Here is a 20,218-nt window from a genome sequence, read left to right on the forward strand (position 1 = left end):
AAGTATATGACTGTCCCTATTCATTTATCATTTAGTCATGAGTGTGGCTTGGTTACGAAAACATGACCTTTACTTTTCTGATTATGCACCTCCAGCTGGTCACTCTCTCAGTATATGTCATTCTCTTCTCTATATGTGTTGCAGCTTATGAATCAGGGCACAAAACATGTTTCATAGGTTTTATCAGTTGATCTTCTGCAGCTACAACCTGTCAAACTTTGCCAAAAGTTGTTCATGCATTCATACTTAGGTCTAGTAGTACCAGAAATACTGCTTGTGTTATGAGGGGCCAGGGCTCAATGCAAGCAGTGGCTGGCCAGGTTGGCTAATAAAGAGCTCAGGTGGAGAAAGAAAGGGACTCTTGACATCATTAGGGTATATATATGTTTAGTAACAATATATTTCACATTTTATGAGGTGGAGCCCTCTCGCTGAAAGGTATTTATTCTGTAACCGAGGCTGGCTTAAATTAAGAAGTGGAAAATGCCTCTGGGCCATAGAAGGAATGAGCCAGAGGAAGGGGTAAAACGCTATTCTCCCAGAGCCTCACTTCGAACTACATATCCCGTCATGCTTTGCCACTTGGTACGGTCCGTAGAAGGGGGAGAAGAGGAGGCTAGCGTTGGGGCAACCCAGGACGCCAGAAAGCCAAGTCCCTGTCTTGCTGCAAGAGGGGTTCGTAGTGGGTGGTTGTGGAGAGGCGAGCCCCTTCCTGAAATTCCCCTGTGGGTCGCAGCTGATCTATGGGGCTTCACCGCCCCCCTTGTGAGTTGGGTGGTTTGTCCTGAGCAGGTCGATCCACTCCCGACCGAAGGGGGAGCAGAGGCTCCTGGCGGGGTGGTGGTGGTGGGGCTGGGAGCCCTGTCCGCCGGGTTGGGGGTGGCAGCTGGACCAGGGAGGGCCGGTGGATGCTGGCGTGTCGGGGGAGCCCAGGAACGAGGTCTCCCCCCACACACGGCGGGTGGGTGGTCTCGGTGCTGTTCAGAATCGGGGGTGGGGGGCGCGAGAGAGAAGGGGGGGAGCACAACTGCCTGGCTGCGGGCCCCGCGAGGAGGTGCTGGAGCCGCCGCCGCTGCCGCCGCCTTCAGCTGGCGCGGTGGGTATCGCGAAAGGTGGCAAAGGGGGGGGGGCTGCGGAGCTCGGGCGGGTGTAATGCTGAAATTTGTGGGGTGTGTGCGCGCGCGGTGGGGGGTTTTGGTGGTTCCAGGTGTGTGTGTGTTTATGGGGTGGGGATCTTGGGAGTCTCCGGCGAGGGAGGGGGGTTGTCTTTGTGAGGTGCCTTGGTTACAGACGTCTCCTGTTGTCATAAAAGAAAAAAGGGGGAAAAGGAACCCTGCAAGGCAGAGGTTGTTTTGTTTTGCTACGTTATGGGCGCTTGCTTCCCTGGATTGGATAACGTTGGGGTTTCGGCGGAAGATGTGGGTTCAGGGGCTTGCCTGGGCGTGCAAGGGAGCGCGTGAATCTATGGGAATTTGGGGTGGAATGGAGGGCCTTGGTGGAGAAAGGGGGGGAGTGGTTCCCTCCGCGGAGGCTGGGATGGTTCTGCTTTGTTAGGTATTGCGTCCCCTGTGGATGCATTCCTAAAACTAGGTTGACGGGACCCATTCTTAAAAACACAGCAGAATCGCACTGCATGGCACAATCCTGTCATGGAGTCTCGCGCTGTCTCCCTATCGCACAGGCTCGAGGTTGCTTAAGGCCTGCTTGTGTTTGGGTGTTTTTTTAAAATAATTAGATCGCTATATAAACGAAGGAATCAAGTATTGGGCGCATCGTGTAGGACTGGAGGAGGGGAAGCAGCTGCAATGAAAACCCAACACTTTGCTAAGCTGTTGGAATTTTTTCTGCACTAGTTTTAAGGTGTCTGGTAATGGGGCTTGGTGGATCAGTGTTTTCTAAAGGCTTGTGGCCTGAAGCTATTAGAATAAGTAGGCGTGGAGGAAGATGCATAGCAAAGTATTATAACTAATTGCCTGAGGACAATACATGAAGGATAAAAATAATTCTAGCACATCCTTTACAGTGAAAAACAGCTACAAGATTTTGGGCACATCCTAGGAGACTTGTTCTTAGTTATTCTTGCAGACATCCCCCACCCTATCCTTGAGGCCCAGGGTGGATTACAGTTCATCTTTTTATCTTTTCTCATCACAACAGTCCTGCAGTTAGGTTGTTACTGAGAGATACTGACTTATCCAAGGCCACCCAGTAGGCTTCATGACTGAGCAGGGGCTTGAACTTCCGTCTTTCAGATGCAAATCTATTGCATGCTATCAGCTGCTAAATTAACCAGGATTAACGTGGGGAAAGAAATTGTTCCTGGCAGAAGCTCTCTAGAACAGAGTCTATGGAGTATTTTAAGTTCAGAGAAAGTTATGTGGAGCCTTCAATGTATGCAGTGTATGCCAGGGAAAATATTAATTGTTGACTAAGTTGCTTGTGTAAATTGGAAGTGGCAAAATTAAGCTATTTCTCTGTGTGCAGCGTGGTCCTATGCACATTCACTTAATCCCTAGCAAAATGCATAGGACTGCATCCTTACTAGATTTATGGTCAGAAAGTGCTCTGGCATCTGTAAAAAGCAGTAGAGGAAAAAAGTACACCCCACCTTATCAAGAACATAGGAAATAATATTGTGAAGTTTTGAAAATGTATTTGTTATTTTGCTCAGAGAGCACCACTGGAGTATATTTTAGTTTACTGAGTTCCATAAGCAAAAATGTAGATAGGCCCCAGCTCCTGCCCTGAAGAATCTTGCAGTCTAGAACAGATAATGGGGAGGACAATAACTGATGAAGAGGCAGAGACAGGACTAGAAATGGATGAATGTGTGTGCGCAGCTTGGTAAATCCATGGAGCCTCACTCTTTCCCCCAATTATTGTAAATTGTGTTTTAATGCTTAATGTATGATTTCAGAAAGGGTAGTGTGGAAGACAAAGGTGCAGCAAGGAGGGCCTAGAGAGGCAATTTTAAAATGAACTTCTATTTTGAGGTAACAAAGAAGGGATGTAGTACAGTACTTAGAAAAACTAACGTTTTCAAGGAAGCAAGCCACGTGACTTTTCTCAGCTTGGTTCTTTTTGGACTAAACTAAGAAATGGACTGCTAGTTCCTTTCACCTGAAACAAACACAGCATAGTTTTTGGTGAACTACTCCCCCCCCCCCCGCAAGTCCATCTTGTTGAACTAATCATTTTCACACATCGTCTTTGGAGTCTTCTTTTCCCTTCAATTTTAGGACTAGTTAGTTCTACTATTTTTGGAAAAAGTAAGATTCATTTGTATGTGTTTGTGTGTATGTATAAATATGCATTGAGAGTGCAATCCTATACCCACATAACTGAGTGTAAACCCCTTTGAACTAGGTGGGAATTACCACACTGTGAAGATTGTAACCACTTACACTGTATTCCTATACATATCTATTCAGAAGTAATTTGGACAGTTTAATGAGTTACTTCCAGCTAAAGTGTGTGTAGAATTTCAGTCTTCACATACCAAAAAGTGCTATATAAATTGGTATGCATATTAATTTGCCTTTCCTAGATGAAGAATGAATATCATAAGTAGCCTTGGTTGTAGTCAACATTAGTCATTCTCAAAACAGAGAGATGACTAACTTAGGTGCATTAATTTCAGTGGGTCAGCTCTCTGTAGAATTTATTAGGCTATAACCTCTTATCTTTGATGCCTTATTTTACTCTATAGTAGAGCTTCTAGGCTGCTGATCTTGGTTTTGTAAAGCACATTGTGACAGTGTTTAGCCGAGGTATAAGTATTAACTTGTACAGAATAAGAGGTGTTCAGTGAAATACTGTAGTTAATTTGCCTTATCTATTTCTAGTAAGCTATTTACAATACAACCATCACTTCAGCATTCTGTGATAAATTAGCAAAGCTTGAACATTAGGGATTGGTTATCCACATCAAGTGGGAAAGTTCATGCTGGGAGAAAGGTGGCAGTGGCAAATGATCAAGCTTGCTCAGAGTAGATGTTGACTTTTAATGTACTGAGCGCTGATAATGAGAGATTAAATTAGGTAGGCTTCACATCTGATTTAGATTTTGCTCACAGTACTAAGATCACAATACTAAGTTCTGTTTCCTTATTATGGAACATTGCATGTTTTACTATAATACTTTTAAGAATCCCAGACACTAGCCTTTAAGTATTGTAGATAATTTGAAGAATAAGGTAAGGCATCAATTTATTCAAGGAACCAGAAGGAAAAACTGAGGATGGAGTCCTGACTCTGTACTACAGAAATAAGATATCACATGGTTGGGGCTTTCTGAGAGTGTTGAAATAAAATCAACATGTAGAAAATAAAAGTTGGACAGCCAGTGTGATGATATAGTCTCCTTGGCTTAAGTTATAGAGTTCGAATTAGATCCGCACACAGCTAAGAAGCTCACTGGCTGACATTTAGTCCATCCTTATCTTGCTGCTTTCACCTACCTCACTGGGTAGTGTAGGGGGAACAGACCCTATATGCTGCTTGGTGTTCCTGGTAGCAATGGAGGCTGGGAGCCTTATCTATACTCTAGGCTTAAGCTTGTTTGTGTCTTGGTCATATACGTATATTGCACACATATGCATGTTTGTTTTTGAACAGCAGCTCTGGAGAGAGTAGGGTGGTTGTATGATATGATGTAAGATGCCTTCCTTAATTAATGTCTGTCTTTTGCAGGATTCCCGAGTATGAGATGGAGTATGGCTAGCATGTATGAAGGCAACAACTTAGCAGATGTGATGGTGATGCTTGAATGCGGCTGGACTTGCTGAGGGAGGCGAAAGGGTGGCAGGTGGCAGGAGCTGGAGTCTCTCAAGGGTTCTGGTGCCTGGCCTCTGTAAGAAGCCATGATCACCTTGATAACTGAACAGCTACAGAAACAAAGCCTGGAGGAATTGAAATGCACATCCTTCAGCATCAGCCTGGTAAGATTTGCCCTGCCTTGACTTGCATCTTGATAATTTTCAAATCAGTTGAAGAAATACTGTTTGCTTTTATCTTGAACCATAGGGCCAGATTCAACTAATTTGTTCTGTTAGTGGAAACCAAATCAAGAACTCCTGCCAGTGCAGCGGGGCTCCCCTTCCGCCATGCCTCTTCCAAATCCACTTTGGAGGTTAGGAGAACCCCCAGAACAGTACACAGGGTGGAAGAGAGGGAAGATTGTTCTGCTGGGCAAGCAAAAATGCTTGCAGTGGTGGAATGATTTCCTCAGTGACCTTGAATTCACCCGTTGCCTCATTTTAATAGATGAAAGATTGGAGAGATTGCTACGCTGTGATTCAAGCTGCTGCTGCTGCTGCTGCCTATGACCAGGAGTCAAATAACTAATTCTGATTGCCTAAGTATACTTTGGGTCTTCCCTGCCCACAACAGTCTTCTGCCCATACTGCATGCCAAACTGCTTTTGAAAGTAAGGGGAGGTTCCAACAGAGCTTTTGATATGGCATGAGGATCTGCTATTTAAAGACTGGTTTTATTAAATCTGTTGGGCTAGTACAAACACTTTGTGGCAGTCTAAGCCGGGGTAACCAATATGGTCTCCCCCAGATCTTCTTGAACAACAGCTCCCATTATCCGTGATCATTGACTATGTTGGCAAGGGTGAATGGAAGTTGTAGTCCCAACAGCATTATTTTTGTTGTGAACCAGCAGCCTGCTATATTGGCTTGGGAGAAAGGGGTGTTCTGCACAGCTAGCACTGCCAGTAGTACATATATTTTGTTTAGTGCCCTACCGCCAATCACTCTTACAGATTTTCTGTTTTGATCTATACCCTGGCAAAGCTAAAAGCAGCCCCTGGGGACATGGCTAACACTTCTACAATAAGTAGGAACACTTATTCTGGTGATTGTTATGGGCACCTCTTGTTATGGCCATGGTTGTGACCCATGAAACAGCTTATATTCCCCACCCCCACCTCCACTCCCAAGTTTCCTTGCTTCTCCCATGGCCAGATGAGATTTGGAATTTTTAAAGAAGTTCTTAAGCAGATGAAAAGATGAGTGAGTACCTGTGCAAATATGAATGTGGTGGGTTGGGTAGACATCTCAAAGTGAGGGTTCTGCTTCTTTCAGCAGTACCCTGGCATTCAAGAATATCATCTTTTCCTTAGCAGTAAAACCGAGTAGACCAAAAGCTGCTTCTATTTTCCTCAAAGTCAATTTCACTATTCCAGTGATGTGTTTGGGGTTAAAGAAAAGGGCTGTGATTTTACACTTATAAGAATTGATAAAAATAAGGATAATTGCTTCCTTCCCCCTCTTACCCATTACTTTTCTACAATTGTTGAGCTGCTGTTGCTGAGTTGGAGTTATTGCCATGGTAGTAGCTAGTAGGCAGTCTTTCTTCTCAGAGATTATTATCTATACACTGCTTAAGAAGAGAAATTCCATTCTACGTTTACATGTAATTAACCTATGGAACTGATCTCCACATGATAATGTCTATGGAGGTAAATTGGTAGGCTGTCATTGGCTAATAGTTTCATTAGGCAGGAGTGAAGTCTCCATATTTATAGAGATGTTACAGTAGAACTGAGTACCTGACACCAAGTACCTTAAGGGGAAGATACTGCTTTTGGCATGATCCATGTGTTCACCACACCTGGTTTGGGACTTTAAAGGTATTTGCTGGGTCTTTAAATTGAGCCCAGAAATGCACTATTAATCAGTGTAATTGGTGCAATATAGTTGTTGCTTGCTCTAACCACCTGACCTTCATCAATACATGGGCAGTTGCATTTTGCACCATTTGAAGTTTCTAAACTGCCTTTAAAGGCAGCCCAATCTAGTGTGTATTACAGTAGTCCAGCATGCAACCTTCTGAATTGCATACTTCAGGGTGAGTGCAACCCTCTTAAATTCTCCATCCAGATTATTCAGGTTCCAGGATTAAGTTGTATCTTTCTTACTCTCATCTAGCCCACAATTGCCTCCAGATACTGCCTCAGGAGTTTAGTAGTTCTAAACGTGGCTTTTTAAATAGTGGCCTCAACGTGGCCTATTTCAAGGTAGCAGTGACCACAGTATTCCCTGATAAAGGTGTTAATCACTTCCAAGGTTCAGATTGCATAGCCAAGCCTTGGCAGATTTCACTAGCTAAAATGGGCAAGGGTTAAGGGAATATGTGGTGGGCCTCAACTCCCCAAGCAGCTTGTATATGTCTTCAGTTTGGTGCGAGGTGGTGATAATCATAGTATGACTCTCATAGAGGCTCATAGTCTTGGACTCTATCACAGTTATTACACCCAAGTTGGTACAGGCGCAAGTTACTTTATCTACAAAATAAACAGCAAGCTCAGGCTCTAGATCTTGCATCACTGAGCCTTCTCTGAGGAGTCTGCTCATCACCAGAAACAGCTGTGGTGGATGATGTTGAACAAATGAAGTGGTGGCAGAGAATTAACTCTCACTTGTGTTTGGTCATATTTGTTGAATGTTTTCTGTCACTTACACACTAATTGTTGGTTCAGATGATTCATCACCATTAGCTTCTTGGAATACCACAGAGCTGACATGCTTCTACAATCAGGTCAGGGATATTTGGGAGCTATCCCATCAGTTGCTATTGTGATCTCCTCATTCCAAGCAGATACCAGAGCCTTGGCAGGACCATCAGCTAGACCTTTAAGAAAATCTCCAGTGATGACAGAAAACCATTGAAATTAATCAGGTTCTGTGGAGATTACAGACAGCCTGAATGTCAAATGCCAACGCAACAGAACCAAGAACGACTCCCTCACCTGCAGATGTTTCCCTCTTGGTTTTGTACAGAAGACTAGCTTCCAAATTTGTCATCCTATGTGTGCTGAATCAGCCTCAATTAGGTTTGGTGGGGCTATTAAAGTTCCCCCAAACCATAAACCGTGCAGTTCTCAGTGCCACACTGACCACATCTGTCAGCTCAAACGGGGAGAGTGTTGGGCAGCTAGGTGACTGGTACATGGACAGAACCCTAATTTGTTATTGGGTCTTCAATACCAGATATAGACATTCAACTCTGGCCAACTTTTCCCATCCCAAATTGAACTTTGTGCTGCACTGCGAAGTTTGGTTGGACATATTTGGGAGATGGTAACTCTCCTCCCCTCACCCGGTCAGATTTTGGTGATGCAAGCCAAGTTGCATATATGGCATGCGTTGCCTTTTAGTGTTCAGAAGGTTACTGTTTAATGCTAGAAGAGTAAGAGCCTTGGCACCCCAGCATGCAATTAGGTGCTACAGTAAAGTGATTTGTGAGTAGTGCACCAAGTTATACCTTTTCCACAGGGCCCTTTACTTCCTGGGTGCTCACCTGGAGTTGTTGAGCAACATGTTTTATCCTCAGAACAATGCTATGAGGTAGGTTAGGCTAAGAGAAAGTGACTGACTGAAGATCACCCAGTGAGCTTCATGACTAAGTGGGGGTTTGAACCCTGGTCTCTCTAGTCCAGTACTCTAACCACTACATCACATTGCCTATCTGGTGTTTTTTTAATTATATTTTTATTGGTTTTCAAATACAAAAACAAAATTATACATTCCACACATCCTGATTACATCTTGCTTCTCTTTTTTGACTTCCCTCAATCTGTCTGCAATTCCTTCACTTTATTACTTTTTCCACATTTCTACCCATTATTGTTAATACTGTTAACTTCAGTTCCTTTTTTAAACTTATTTTCACATTTTCCCTTCACAGAGCTTCCTTAAAACTTACAAACGTAATCTGATTATCACTCAGTTTTTGCAAATATTGAATAAATTTTCCCCAATCTTCTATAAATCTTTGATCTCGCCGATTCCGGATCCTTCCTGTCATTCTATCCAGTTCTGCATAGTCCATCATTTTGGTTCTCCATTCTTCTATTGTAGGTAGCTCCTCCTGTTTCCATTTCTGGGCCATCAATATTCTTGCTGCTGTCACTGCATATAAAAATAACTTCTTTTCTTTCTTATTTATCTCATTACCTGTAATGCCTAGTAAGAATGCTTCTGGTTTCTTAGCAAATGTATATTTCAACATTTTCTTCAATTCATTATAAATCATCTCCCAAAAGCATTTTACCTTCTTACATTCCCACCACATATGAAAAAAGTACCTTCTTTTTCCTTGCATTTCCAACATTTGTTACTTGTCTTATACATTTTTGCTAGCTTCACAGGTGTTACATACCATCTATACATCATTTTCATAACATTTTCTTTTATGACTGTACATGCAGTAAATCTTAGACCATCTTTCCAAAGTCTTTCCCAGTCCTCCATTTGTATATTATGCCCTATATCTTTGGCCCAATCAATCATAACTGATTTTACCTCCTCATCCTTTGTGCACCATTCCAATAATATCTTATACATTTTTGCTAGAATCTTATAATCATTGTTCAATATTTCTGTCTGAAATTTTGATTCTTTATCAGCAAAACCCCTCTGGTTTAAATCTTTTCTAAACATCTCATTAATTTGAAAAAAATGCAGCCAATCATTCACATAGTTCTTAACTTCTTCAAATGGTTTCATTTTTCATTTTCCTTCACTTTTACGTATTAACTTCTCATATGTCACCCATCCCCCTGTCATATTGACTTTCTTCACACTCATCTCCTCTAGCGGCGACAACCAATATGGAGTTTTTTGTTCCAACAAATTTTTATATCTTTCCCACACTTCAATCAAAGAGCTTCTTATAATGTGATTTTCAAATCCTTTATGTACTCGTTTCTTGTCATACCACAAATACGCGTGCCACCCAAATCTATTGTCAAAACCTTCAAGATCTAACACATCCGTGTCTTCTAGTTTCATCCATTCCTTCAACCAACAGAGGCAAGATGCTTCATAGTATAATTTCAAGTCTGGCAGGGCGAAGCCTCCTCTTTCTTTAGCATCTGTCAATATCCTAAGCCTATCTGGTGTTTTCAAGGGACTTATCAAAATTACCCACATATTGATTTTTCTTTCTTTCTGTGAGAGCAAGAGAATGGGTTTTTGTTTTTCCCATGCTAGTTCCATAATTTCCTGTTTTCAAGGACAAGTGAGGGACAGGTATGGTCTGAAGTTATTGCTACAGATGACTACAGATATGCCTCAGGTTAGCATTATATCTGTTGCTGCTCTGAACAGGTAAAGGTCAAAGGCTCGTTTGCCATTGAATGACTGAGGGTAAAGGTCACTCCTTTGGAAGGTGATTTATTTATTTACTTACTGAATTTCTATGCAGCCCTTCATCTGAGGATCACAGGTTGGTTTACAATACATCACAGGGCAGTGATGGAAAGAGTAAGAGTATTGGGGAGGAATCAAGAAGATACTGGTGTATTTCTTTGCTTTATAGAATATTACTCAAGCATTCTACTGCGCTGGGAGCTTGCCTTTTTTTTTTTTACTATTATCTCTAAATCGCATATTATTTTCTTCTTTTTAGCGTGTTACTGTTTGAGGACTGTGGAATACCACGCAGTTTCCAAGTTCCCCCACCAGTTTCTCGCTCATGTGCATGTGTTCTATCGTCCTTGTTTTCCAATCACCCCAGTCCTTATTAAATGTAAAGTGTTTCCCAGTACACTTTCTCCATATTTTTTCTTAATGGGGATAAGATAAACTGTACCAAGGGATCCTCTCTCTAACCTATCCCTGTAATCTAAGGAGAGTTGGCCTGACTTGGAAAATGAAAGGCAATGTGCTGCTGTAGCAAAAATTAATTAAAAAGAGAATGACATGGTGGAATATGAAGCATGCGTTTCCTGATTTATCTTGGATCTGGAGTCCATGGAAATAAGTTTTTTTGCCTCAAAATGAGTTAAAGATGCACTAATCTGTTGCCTAGAAATATTGCCCAGAAGAAAAGTTAAAACTGCACAAAGTTGCAGCCAGTTACAGAACTCTACTTTTCTGCAGCATTGAGGTGTAGACTTCTAAGAATGGGATGTGTAGCCTAATGAAGCTTTTGCAGGGGAAGGCACAGTCCAAAAGCATAGTGATGTTTGAGCAGAGGAAGCTCTGTAGCAGAGAGTCAATGGTTTGGAGAACAAAGGGACTTCAGCCTTTCAAGTTTTAAACATGGATAATGTGCAGAGGCATGGTACTCTATCGACATTTGGAAATACAGTGGTGCCTCGCAAGACGAAAAGAATCCGTTCTGTGATTCTCTTCCTCTAGCGGTTTTTTCGTCTTGCGAAGCAAGCCCATTGAAGGATTAGTGGATTAGCACTATTAGCGGCTTTTAGCGGCTTATCTGCTGATCGGATCAGCTGATAAGCAGCTTAGCGGCTTAGAATAAGGGGGGGGGGGGAAACCAGCAGGAACTTGCAAGACATTGTCGTCTTGCGAAGCAAGCCCATAGGAGATTCGTTTTGCGAAGCACCTCCAAAACGGAAAACTCTTTCGTCTAGCGAGTTTTCCGTCTTGCGAGGCATTCGTCTTGCGGGGCACCACTGTAACCCATGGAGGCAAAGATGACAAGAATTAATCCTTCCATAACTCTTTGCTGTGGTGTTTTGTTAGGTATGTTTAATGGGTTCTTGTCAAGCAAGAGATTTGGGAAGATCGCTCATTGCTATAGGTAGAAGTGGTGCCTCTTAATTTATGGTGGCCTGTGGTATTTAGTGTCTGGCTCTCCTTATATTAAGGGAGCTGACATACAGACAAATACTACATTGTCCTTGTCTCAGAGGGCTTCCAGTCACCAAAGAACAGTGAAGTGATAGAATGAAAGAGGAAAATAGTGGTAAGTGCAAATTTAGATTATTTCTGTGGCCATAATCTTAAACATTAATTTATTGGTGTGTCTTCTCACCTTCTTTCTAATGAGAGTGAAGTATCCTCGGGCTTTTGATAATGAATAGTTTAGGCATGGTATAAAGGGAGCAGTTTAAATCTGTGTAGAACAGGCATAGGCAAACTCCAGCCCTCTAGATGTATGGGACTACAATTCCCATCATCCCAAGCTAACGGGACCAGTGGTCAGGGATGATGGGAATTGTAGTCCCAAACATCTGGAGGGCTGGAGTTTGCCTATGCCTGGTGTAGAACCTCTGTAGCATAGTAGCTTGTGGATGACTGTAAGAGCAGCACCATGGAAAGGACTGGTAGTTAAGCTTGAGCAAATCAGAGTTTCCATTTGGTTATTTTGCCCCTCTGAACTTTGATTTCAACATTCAGATTAAAGCAAGTTTTGGAAGCTTTCCTTGGGCAAAGCTTGAAGATTTGCTACTAATAATGGCAGGGCGTGGGGGTCATAGGATCCAAAGAATTCAGAGAGGTCCAGGAGTGGGAGACCTGTAGTCCTCCAGATGTTGTTGGTCTCCACCTGGTATCAACCCTAGCCAGTATGAGTAATGGTGGGAAGTGAATGGCATCATGGTCCACCAATATCTGAAGAGCCACAAGTTCTCCAATCCTGAGATACAGCAAGATATCTGAATGTTGGTAGAATCCCACAGCTGGTACCACTCTTCTGTTGTAGGCCACATGTTGGGAATTAGAAATCCAGAGGTGCTTATGAGATGCTGGTCCTTGCTGTGATGTGGTGACTCCTTGTGTTTCCTCCCTAGCCTTTGCCTGATCATGCTGATGTGGCCAGCTGTGGCAGCCCCTTCCAGATAGCGCCTGGTAAGAGCGTCTGGCTGGACTTCCACCTTTTGTGCCTACATCCATTTCTCTTTTGTCTGTCCTTTTTATCGTCTGATGTCCTTTATATGCAGCTCACAGTTAATAAGATTAGCTTGCTTTCCAGGTCTCCTAGAGCTCATGTATTTTGTGATACCATCTCTACTTTTAAGTGAAAGCTTGGTGCAAATAAAGGGCCAGCTGTGGTTTAGTTTTAATAACAAGAATTCAACAGAGTTAAATGCAGGAGGATATCCCAATAAATAACAGGAATGGCTGTTTTCAGTAAAGAAATGTCATTATGCTCCTGACGAATGGAAGGAAAGAGATCCAATGAAGAAGTGGTGTTATATTTAGTAGTTTTAAAAATTAATCCTGCTAATGCTCCCATTTAATTTTTCTGTCTTTATTTTTGAACTGGCAACCATCACCGTTTTATCTAAGATGTTGCAAACCACTAAGATTCTTTTATCTAAGATATAAATTGTCTAAACAATAAAATAAAATCTAATACAGCTTAATATTGCTATATGCATACTGGGTGCTGCCTATATTTAAAATTTATTTATTTATTTAAAAATGTATATACTGCTTGATCAAAGCAGTTTGTGTATGTGGCCAAGTACCACCACTGGTATTCTGGTCATGTAAACACTTCAGGATAGATAGCGCTAATAATTAACTCTTGATACAAACTACGTTGTAGCATAGTTACACTGGCAGTATACATACTCTGATAAATAACTTGATTTTGGCACTTGAATTATAGATGTGCTTGATTATGCATGGAGGAAGAATGGATGCCAGGTGGATAAGAGAATAAAACCCATAATCTAATCTTAATTTAAAAAAAATACTAGCTGCTGTCTTCATCAGTTCTGTTGACTCTTACTGCAATTGGCCCATATAGAATTTTGGTACGTAATTAATCTCAGCTTTATGTCATAAAACTAAGCTATCAAAGTGTATTCCTCGATCCTTTGTAGCTCTTAAAACAAAGAACTGTGTTTCTGATCAATGTAGGAAACCTACATTGTACAATCAGTGTACTGAGCCTTGAGTAGAATAGCTTCTAGTCACTTATTTTAAAATAGCATTTTTGTTTGCACCACGTTTTCTTTGCAAGGCACATTAAAGAAAGCGTGTGTTCCCTGCCAAAGTGAGTCATTCCTGTGACTGTTCTGGTCACTTGTACTAGAACCATATTGTACAGCAATCTGACTGTGACTCCTTTGTAGGCTTAGAATTAGAATATTTTCCACATAATAATGACTTTGTGGGTGTTGGTGGCGAGTGTGTTTTCTTGGTTCAGCTATAGCATGATGGGCCATTTTATTTATCCACCTTATCCTTTAAGCAAGTTTCCAGGCTGGCTTACAAAACAAAGTACCTTGGCTTTAAACTTGTTGGCTTATACCCGCTTGATACGGGACAATATTAGGCTGTCATGATTTTCAGCTGGATAACCTGAGTTAAAAGAGCTTTATCTTCTACATAATAATTGCTCTAATGGAGTGTCTGAAGAAGGCCATTTCAGAGGCTACAGACTTCTAACATATGTATCGTGGCATGAGTCTACTTCATCAGGTGCATCAAGTGGAGGAAAAAGATTTAAACACACACACACACACACACACACACACACACACGGAGATCTGCCTCAATGAGGTAAAATTGGTTCCAATAAAAGGTACTGCTCACCTGTAGATATTGGGAGTCCTAATGGACCGGCATGGTTATCTTTGCTTTTTGTTCTACACAATATATCAGCGCGCTGTAGCCTAAAACTTGATGCCATGATAAATTTGTTGGTATTTAAGATTCAACAGGACTCCATATTGCTGCTACAGACTAGTATGGTTATGCTTTTGGAGCTCAGATTGGCTATGTGAGTGACTTCGTGTGGGATTTACAGAATATTTAAACTTCTTTGTCTTGTTGGAAAGCATGGTTTGTGTTTCTCAAGGTTCCTGTCATGTGCCTGCTCCTTTCTCTTCTTTGTGCAGCATGTTTGGTTCTAGCTTTTGCATATTAGTCCTCTTATTTCAGTTTGCAATCAGTATGCTTTTGAATGAAATGAGCCATATTAGCTCCTTGTCGTTTAAAAAACACCACCTTCTATATATAGGCAACTTGGGGTTTCTTCTCTGGATTTACTTCAAGACAGCTTGGATTTTGACTTGGAGGCTAACTCATTTGATTATTGTTGCTACCAGCTTTGACCACCTCTAAGAGACAAATGAGTCTTATAAGAACAATGTCATTAAATGAACACAGCCTTTCTGGAGGGATTGCAGTTGTGAAACACAGGACTGCTTCTTGCTTTTCATAAGGCGTGACTAAGAAGGGAAGTGGCTGGAAGATCTTACTATGTGCTGATGTTGGAGAGCGAAATATTCCAGCCATTTTATTATATGTGTGTTAAATATGAATGGGGGTGGGGCTGTGGACATGAAAAGCACCCCAAATTCATCAGTTGTACGAAACATGGAAGAACTTGGAAAAAAGCAGGAATTGTTTTCTCCAACTGTTCTTCAGTTTGAATTAAATTCCTTTAATTGGTTCCCACAGTTGAACTGCCCCAACTGTAGTGATCAAACAATGAATAAATTGTAGATTCTTTTAAGGTAGGATATCTTAATCTGGCTCCCGGCCAACATCTTGCTCCAACTGTAAAAGGGGTGTAAGTATTAAATAAAATTTATGTTGTCCCTCACTCGTTTTACTCCCTTTCTTTGATCCACAAGTGCCTCCTGTCTAACACTGAAAGAAGAGAATTGCTTCTTCAATATGAAGACCTCATGCATCACAGGAGAAGGGAAACCAGGGGCATCATAATCAGGGAACTAAGGGGAGTAAATGGGGAATGTTATCCTGGAGAACATTTCCCCATCTTGTTGTCATTGTGGGTTCCTTTTTAATCGAGAGTGAAGCACAACAAAGATGATCAGACCAGATCTTCAATCTTAATCAGGTATAGTAGAATAGTTAGGGCCGTTTCTGATCTAACAATTGCTTGGAATAGTTGTTTGTTCTACAACTGTTGTTGTAGAAGGTTTTGAAACTTTGTATGTGTGATGGTGCTAATAAAAAGTAAAAATAAGGCAACAAAGGGTGCTGATTGCTCACATGCCAAATGATAAATTGGCTATCTGGCTTGTGGCGCTAATTAGAGCCTTCATCTTTAAAATTCTGTCTTGTGATATTTCTTGCAGAGGGAACTTCATGGAGGGACCTAGCTCCCTGTCCAAAGATCCATCTTCAGGACAGCACAGGTCTTTACCAACACTCCAGCTTGAGCCTTCCCCTGCCCCCCTGCAGCTCAGACAACCGTCCTCAGAACAGCCTCACATCCCAAACACTGGCCACCAACTCAGTAGTCTCAGAAAAGGCTTCTGTGCCCCCCACCAAAAGACACTGCCGTTCACTATCAGTGCCTGAAGACCTCTCCCGTTGGCAGGCTGTCTGGAGGCCCCTGGGCTCCAAAGTCTGGACGCACGTCAAACGCCGGGACAACAGTGGAGGGGACACTTTGGCAGTACAAGCCCAGAACCTGGCCCAGGGAGCCAACAGACCTTGCTTCAACCCTGCCCCCAGTGCCTCTCACCAGTGTGTTCAAGATGGTGCTGGTGGTAGCGGCGGCGGCAGGAGCCCCCCTTTCTTCAGCCTGGCCCTATCCCGAGAATCACCAGCAAGCACATCATGGGAGACGGGAGAGACTTTGCAGCCCTACCCTCTGCAACGACGTTTCTCCCTGTCACCTGTCAGATTCCTTCCCTCCCCGCGAAGCTCCACCACCTCCACTCCAGAGTTGCTTCGACACCAGCACAGCCTCCCTCGCAGCCGCTCACAACCATGTGACTTGGACACCAGGAAATCTGGTCTCAAGCGGCGCCACGATGAGGATGTGAGGTGGCATAGGCCCTCGCTTGATTTCTACAAGATGAACCAGGTAGGGAAGGAAGCAAGCACTGTTCTCATCTGAGTGCCTTAAGGATACATATGAAAGGGAAAATGTTGGGGTGCAGTGAGATTAAAAGGGTAATCTACTGAAGTAAAGAACAGAATTTGGCTGTTCTTTACTTCAGAGCGTCTCTTGCCTATGTGCTTAACCTCTGACAACAATTTGCTGTTATGAGATAGTTGAGATGAGATTACAAGCACTGGGCAAGAGGGAAAGCTGGGAGCCACACCGAGATTTCTCTGAAGGATGCCAACGAAACATGTTACTCTGTGTTTATTTATTGGTAATGTTGGGTCAGCTGCTGCACAAAATACAGAAGTGATAATAGACCCTGCTCCATGGGCTCCTCCATTTACATTACCGGTTTCCAGCTGAAACTACTGTTGTTTTATGTCCCAATTGCTAAAGAGTTCACATTTGACCAGCAGTAATTGGTTGTTCAATTATTGCTGGAAAATCCAGCAACCATTCCGTGTTTTTTTCCAGATTCAAAACATAGAGTTAGGGCAGAAATGTTTGGGTAGAGCACCCATTCCTATTATAGCATCCTCCATACGCAGTGTGGGGTATTCAGTTATGGCCACTGCTTTCCCACTCCCTCTGCCTTGGGCAAAGCAAATAGGAAAACTGGTAGCTTAATTATTATTAAAGTGTAGTTTGAATAGCATTCGGGACTTTAGCCCCATTAACTTCAACAGTAGTCTACTATTGTCTGAGAAGACATAGATTAAATTAATAATTATATTGTGGGGAAAGTAAGGTGGCTACCAGAAATACATATGTGAAGCTAGTGCTTCAGGAAGGCTTTGTTAGAATAGCATTGTCTGTCTCACACTCGTCAGCTTAGGTCAGCAATGAGAGCAGTTAGTTTTTCAAAATTCAAGTCTGTGTCCCATCTGCTCAGATCCATAGCCAACGGTGAGCCTTCAGAAGTCATCTTCAGTTTATTATTTGTTTATGACAATTATTTATGTCCTGCCTTTCAGGATACAAATAACTTCCAAGGCAGCTTTCACAAGAAACATTAAACTACATTTAAAAAAATAAAAAATACAGTACTAACAACATAATGATCCTGGTAGATGACCCAGAGCAGGGGGGGGGAGTGGTGTTTTTCTTTGGAAAGTTATGACTTAAAAGAGCTCTAGTGCAAGTGATTATTAATATGGTTATAAATTGTCAGTATTAGAATAATGTAATCTAAGTATGGAAGGTGCATTGGTATATAAAAACTTGTTTTGTTACATTTGACAGAAACCATTTGCAGGAGGCGTCTGTCAGCTGGACAAATCTGAAGAAGGTGGCTATTCATCATGGCTCTTGGGCTGCAGCCCACAAGCTCCTTCAGCTCCATGTAGTCCCCTCAGCAACTGTGTCCAGGTTCTTAGTGAAAGTGAGGAAGAGGAGGAGGAAGAGGAAGCAGCAGTACAAGCGGCACGGCGACTAAATTGGAATTTAGCAAGCAAAAGGACACTCTTCCAACCAGACTTTAGCGATCTGGATCTAACTTTGATTGAGGAGAACTAGGGGTTGGATGTCTCCACAAGAAACTGACTCTGGGATCAGCCACAAAGGGAGGCTGCACTCCTTGATGAGGGAAGTGGGGTGGGTGCAGAGGGGAAAGTGGCGGTGGGACTGGTGGGGTTTTGTCTGCTTGTTTCTTTTTTATTAAAAAAGAAAAAGGAAAAATGTCTGTATAGATGCTGTATGTCTCTGGGATGGAGTGATGGAGTCCTGCCAGAGGGGTGTGTCCATATGTGAGAAAAACAGAGAACTTTGCCAATAATCCTTCTCCCTATTCACATATCAGTTTTTTAGCAAGTCCCTTGGGCACCCACGTTTCAGAATGGACTCCATTACCCCAAAGGGAGATAATAACATTAGTCTCTAATACCGTAAAACTATTGGGGGGGGGGTGAGTTCTACTGTGACCTCATTCCAGTGAAATTATTACACAAATTTGGTGGGGAAAATAGGAATCTCTATAAAAATGCTGGACAAAACAAGCAGAGTTGGAAATTAAATTTTGTTGTAGTGCTTTGTAATACTCATTCCCTCCACCCCCACTGGTAGTACCTACTTCCTTTCTGGTGGTAAGTATAGAACTCGAGGCTTTTGCTGCTGTCCTCCTTCCCCATATCAGCCAATCCAAAAGTCAAGACTTCAGTTTAATTTTAGTTTTGTTTCTTTATGAAGATTAACAAGGAAATAATAATAATAATAATAATAATAATAATAATAATAATAATAATAATAATTTATTTATACCCCACCCATCTGGCTGGCTTTCCCTAGCCACTCTGGGCGGCTCCCAACAGAACACTAAAAGCAGAATAAAACTTCAAACATTAAAAACTTCCCTAAACAGGGCTGCCTTCAGATGTCTTCTAAAGGTCAGATAGTTGTTTATTTCCTTGACATCGGATGGGAGGGGGTTCCACAGGGCAGGCGCCACTACCAAGAAGGCCCTCTGTCTGTTTCCCTGTAACCTCACTTCTCGCAGTAAGGGAACTGCCAGAAGGCCTTTGGAGCTGAACCTCAGTGTCCAGGCTGATTGATGGGGTGGAGACACTCCTTCAGGTATACTGGGCCGAGGCCATTTAGGGCTTTAAAGGTCAGCACCAACATTATGAGTTGTGCTTGGAAGCGTACTGGGAGAAAATGTAGGTCTTTCAGGACCGGTGTAATATGGTCTCGGCGGTCACTCCCAGTCACCAGTCTAGCTGTCGCATTCTGGATTAGTTGTAGTTTCCGGGTCACTTTCAAAGGTAGCCCCACGTAGAGCACATTGCAGTAATCCAAGTGGGAGATAACTAGAGCATGCACCACTCTGGCGAGACAAGTCTGTATCTTGGACTTGTCTCAACGTAAGTAATGCTATCCTTCTAGCAGAATCTAAATTTCTTACACTGTAAAGATTGTATGTTTTGCCTGACTGTCGGAAAAGCAGACCATATGTGAGTAACTGGAAAACATGCCCAAAGGAGAAGTGTATAGAGAAAAGGGAACTATTGAACAGCTGAGACTGGATTCATGTTTTATAGTGAAGGGAAGGTTTTACACACAAAGACACATACACTTTTTATGTAAGTTATTTTGAGACACTGCAAAAAGTGAGAGTAATACTTTTTAAAAACAGCTTTTGGACAGGGGCAGAACTAGGTCAAAGACCCAGTTTGGTGCCCCCCCCCTGCACATGTGTGTGTGCAAACACACACACAGGCTGGGAGCCTCAATGGTACCCCTTGGGAGGCTTCATTGGGATAAAAAAGATTTTATTAGAATATATGGAGCTGAGCTTCAGGATGGGAAACCTGTGCCTTTAAAAGGCTACATAAGCAGAAATTCAACAAAATGCCCACTGCCATAGCTTTATTGCGAGAGGATTGTTTTTGTTTGAATTCCTGTATGGTACCCTTTATGAGCACTGGTGACCTGGCTAATGTTTTCATGCTACATACAGCTTGAAGAAAGGCGGGAAGTGAACACACCTAATAATAAACTGCTATAGCTGTGGTGGTTCTTTATAGCTGAAACAAACCCAACGGGAGCTTTTCTCATTGCTGCACCTCAATAATTTCTGCTTTGCACTAGGCACCTAAAGAGGCGGAGAGGGTGAGGGAAACACATCCTTGTATCACTGCTTCAA

The 20,218-nt window shown here is 42.4% G+C and overlaps 1 protein-coding gene across 6 annotated transcripts; it reads left to right on the forward strand.

Annotated features, from left to right (window-relative positions):
* The first annotated feature begins 576 nt into the window (after positions 1-576).
* On the forward strand, positions 577-18,258 carry FAM53C (family with sequence similarity 53 member C). 6 transcript variants are annotated; one of them, XM_082213386.1, is made up of 5 exons: positions 577-675; positions 4,693-4,940; positions 12,551-12,608; positions 15,821-16,557; positions 17,824-18,258. In XM_082213386.1, the coding sequence occupies exons 2-5, from the start codon at positions 4,863-4,865 to the stop codon at positions 18,094-18,096; spliced, it is 1,146 nt and encodes a 381-aa protein (XP_082069512.1). In that variant the 5' UTR covers positions 577-675; positions 4,693-4,862; the 3' UTR covers positions 18,097-18,258. The 6 variants fall into 6 exon arrangements, with proteins under 6 accessions (XP_082069512.1, XP_082069511.1, XP_082069510.1 ...); XM_082213385.1 differs by lacking the exon at positions 577-675 and adding an exon at positions 746-765; XM_082213384.1 differs by lacking the exon at positions 577-675 and adding an exon at positions 825-961.
* The last annotated feature ends 1,960 nt before the right edge of the window (positions 18,259-20,218 follow it).

The sequence above is a fragment of the Podarcis vaucheri genome, assembly GCF_965113315.1.
Source record: "Podarcis vaucheri genome assembly, chromosome: 2".
Classification (NCBI taxonomy): Eukaryota; Metazoa; Chordata; class Lepidosauria; order Squamata; family Lacertidae; genus Podarcis; species Podarcis vaucheri.